Source organism: Myotis davidii, unplaced genomic scaffold (genome assembly GCF_000327345.1).
Source record: "Myotis davidii unplaced genomic scaffold, ASM32734v1 scaffold192, whole genome shotgun sequence".
Classification (NCBI taxonomy): Eukaryota; Metazoa; Chordata; class Mammalia; order Chiroptera; family Vespertilionidae; genus Myotis; species Myotis davidii.
The window spans coordinates 1,674,275-1,676,990 of record NW_006284346.1 but is presented as its reverse complement, the minus strand read 5'-3'; the positions used below and the strand labels follow the sequence as shown (position 1 = coordinate 1,676,990).

The window sequence follows — 2,716 nt, the reverse complement described above, 5'->3', positions numbered from 1 at the left end:
TTGTTTTGTTTTGTTGTTATAGAAGATGACATCTTTGAATTCAGCTCAAAGTTAGGATCAATTAGTACTTCATAATTCATATCAAAATGCCAAGAGTAATTAAAGACCTAATGAAACACTCCTGGAAAAAATAGTAAGGGAAGTTAATAATAAGGTCATTATTTAAATTGCTTTCTGGGGTCTTTCTGCTGTGGTAGTGATGTCATTAAAATCATAGTAAATGGATTGTCAAGGGCGGGGGGAAAAAAGGACACATATGTAATACCCTTTGTAATACTTTAAGCAATAAAACAATTAAAAAATATATAAAATAAAATAAAAGAATCCTGTAGTTTAGGGCCCTTGCTCTGCCCTGGGCAAGTGACTTACCCTCCTTGTGCTTCCACCCCTCCTGTGTCAGCTCCCTCGGGGTTTTATAGAGTTAATATGCTACAGTGTTAGGACGGGGTCAAGCAGTGAGTGTTAGCTAGTATTAACATCTGTCAGTATTTTTGTAGTAAAGAGCTGTGGATTTTGGTATTCCCGTATTTGGAGGAAGAAGTAGACTACACACACACACACACACAGGGCCTCACTGGCCCTGGAGTTTCCTCTTCACAGCCCACCTGTGTTTTCTCAGTGAAATGTCCACTTGAAATCAAGAGGAAGAGGAGGGTGAGAACCGCATGGTAGGGACAGGGAGAGAATTAGAGTTGTGCAGAAATGTGATACGAGGTATCGGTGAAAGCACAGGTAGGTGATTCTTGGAGCGGCCGGTGTGCATTGTGGTCTGTCAGTGGCAGGTCATTTGCAGGTCACTGTCCCAGGCGAGAGCAGCAGCTGCTCAGCTCCTCCCTGCTGATCCCCACCACACCCCCACCTCCTACCCCAGACACTCCTCCTCTCCCCCGACTTAGAAAGTGGAAGAGGTGCTGCTACTTACTGACCCTGCCTCTGCTTCCTTTCCAGCTGACCCTCTGGTAGGCAGCATTGCCACACAGTACATGACCAACAGAGCGGAGCACGACCGGATGGCCAGACAGTGGACCAAGCGGTATGCCACCTAGGGCCTGCGCTGCCGCCCGCCGGACCTGTGCAAGCACATTCACCAAGTGCATCAATAGCCCCACCCACCCCTCCGGACCTCGGTTCTTATTTTCTTATTTTTATTAAACTTTGAACCATGTCATCCTTCCCCCCTTCTCCCTCCTTCCTCTTCCTGCTTTTCCTTTGCTTTTCCTCCCTCCACCATCCCCTTCCTCTGGTTGTGTTCCTTTTTTAATTTCTGTTCACTTGAAAGGTTTGGGTTCTTTCTCCCACCTCCTCGTGGATGGGAACTTTGTTTTCAGTGCAAACAATGTTGGATCTGTAATAGTAAGAGCTTTCTTACAAAGCTTTGTATTACTGTGTGGTTTTGTTTTTCGTTGTTGTTCGTTTTATTTTGATTTTCGGGAAAACATGAATTCAGAATTATATCTCGTTTCTACTTCAACGTAGTGCTTAGGGTTAATTTTTTGTACTGAAGTCTTTATTGGTGGGTGCATGCTACTGGGAACAAGTTTTTGTACAAAAGCTTCAATCAGAATCACTGTGCATTACTGAGACTCTGTTTATCACTAGCCTTCTGTCCCCCACGCAGAAGACTATTGGATTGAACAAAATAATAAGTATTTTGATTTACTTAAAGTGCTTGTAAATTTCTTAGGGACCTGCCACTTTGGACTGTGGATCAGTTGATGTACACTTGTATTATTAAGGCACTCAATAAATCACTGTGGCTGACAAACGCTCTCGTGGCGGCCTGGCATCGGCTTTGTCTCCTGGTGACCCGCACAGCCCACACGCAGCCAGGCTTATCTAATTCAATTACAGGTTCAAGTGTACTTTTCACCTCACACCCCTAATATTTCTTTGTAATTGAGTCGCTCAGCATGTGGAATTTCTCCAGCTATCAATAGCCCGATGATTTTATGGTTGTTTCCGATCACTATCGCTTTACGTATTAGCTGGGCATTACTTTCTCATGGACATCCTTTCTGCTAAAACCTTCTTTACCCAAGAATTAAAATATGTGACTCCAAAAACAGCTTTCTAATGAGAGGGAAGTGAGAGCTGATCATTGTGTATTACCACTTTTGAACTTATTTATCTCTTTTTTCTCCTAAGATTCTTAGAGTGATTGCCCTTGCATTTTGGTTCTCTTTTTCTCTCTGTAATTCTAGTGAAAGAAGTAAACTCAACTATATCAGTCACGGTCAGCACATTCAGTGATCAGAGTATGTATGGCTTTGACCTTCAGTCTATTTTAGGTCTGCAGCTATAGGAGGCAGAGGAAACGTGTGGTGCGGTTTGACACTCAGCGTTCTTTGTGTTACAAGCCTGGCGGAAACTCCTGCTTCTACTAATTACAGTGACAAGCCCACCCACAGCTTGGTCTCACATCAGGAGCATCTTTACTGCTAAATAGTAAGATTTACAAATTAAGTCATTCACCCTAAATAGTTCCAATTTAGATTTTAATATCTTCACCTGAAGCACTTTAAAAACTGATTCAAAACAGGCAGTTTTTGTTCCTTTTTAGTGGTAAAAAGAAATCCTAAAGAAAATATTTTAATATTGAAAATGTTACTTTTAAACCAGAGTATGTAGAGATAACTTTTTTCTTTTTAATAAAATTATTACCACTAATTTCATTTGAAACATTTTCCAAATGTTATGACCAGATACTATTTAACTT

The 2,716-nt window shown here is 41.6% G+C and overlaps 1 protein-coding gene across 1 annotated transcript in view; it reads left to right on the top strand.

The window, feature by feature from the left end:
- Window positions 1-1,181, top strand: part of LOC102758312 (ubiquitin-conjugating enzyme E2 E2) — a 235,309-nt gene extending 234,128 nt beyond the window's left edge. Inside the window, 1 exon segment of the mRNA XM_006754665.2 lies at window positions 949-1,181. Coding sequence (XP_006754728.1) covers window positions 949-1,046 — 98 coding nt within the window. The 3' untranslated portion in view covers window positions 1,047-1,181.
- The last annotated feature ends 1,535 nt before the right edge of the window (window positions 1,182-2,716 follow it).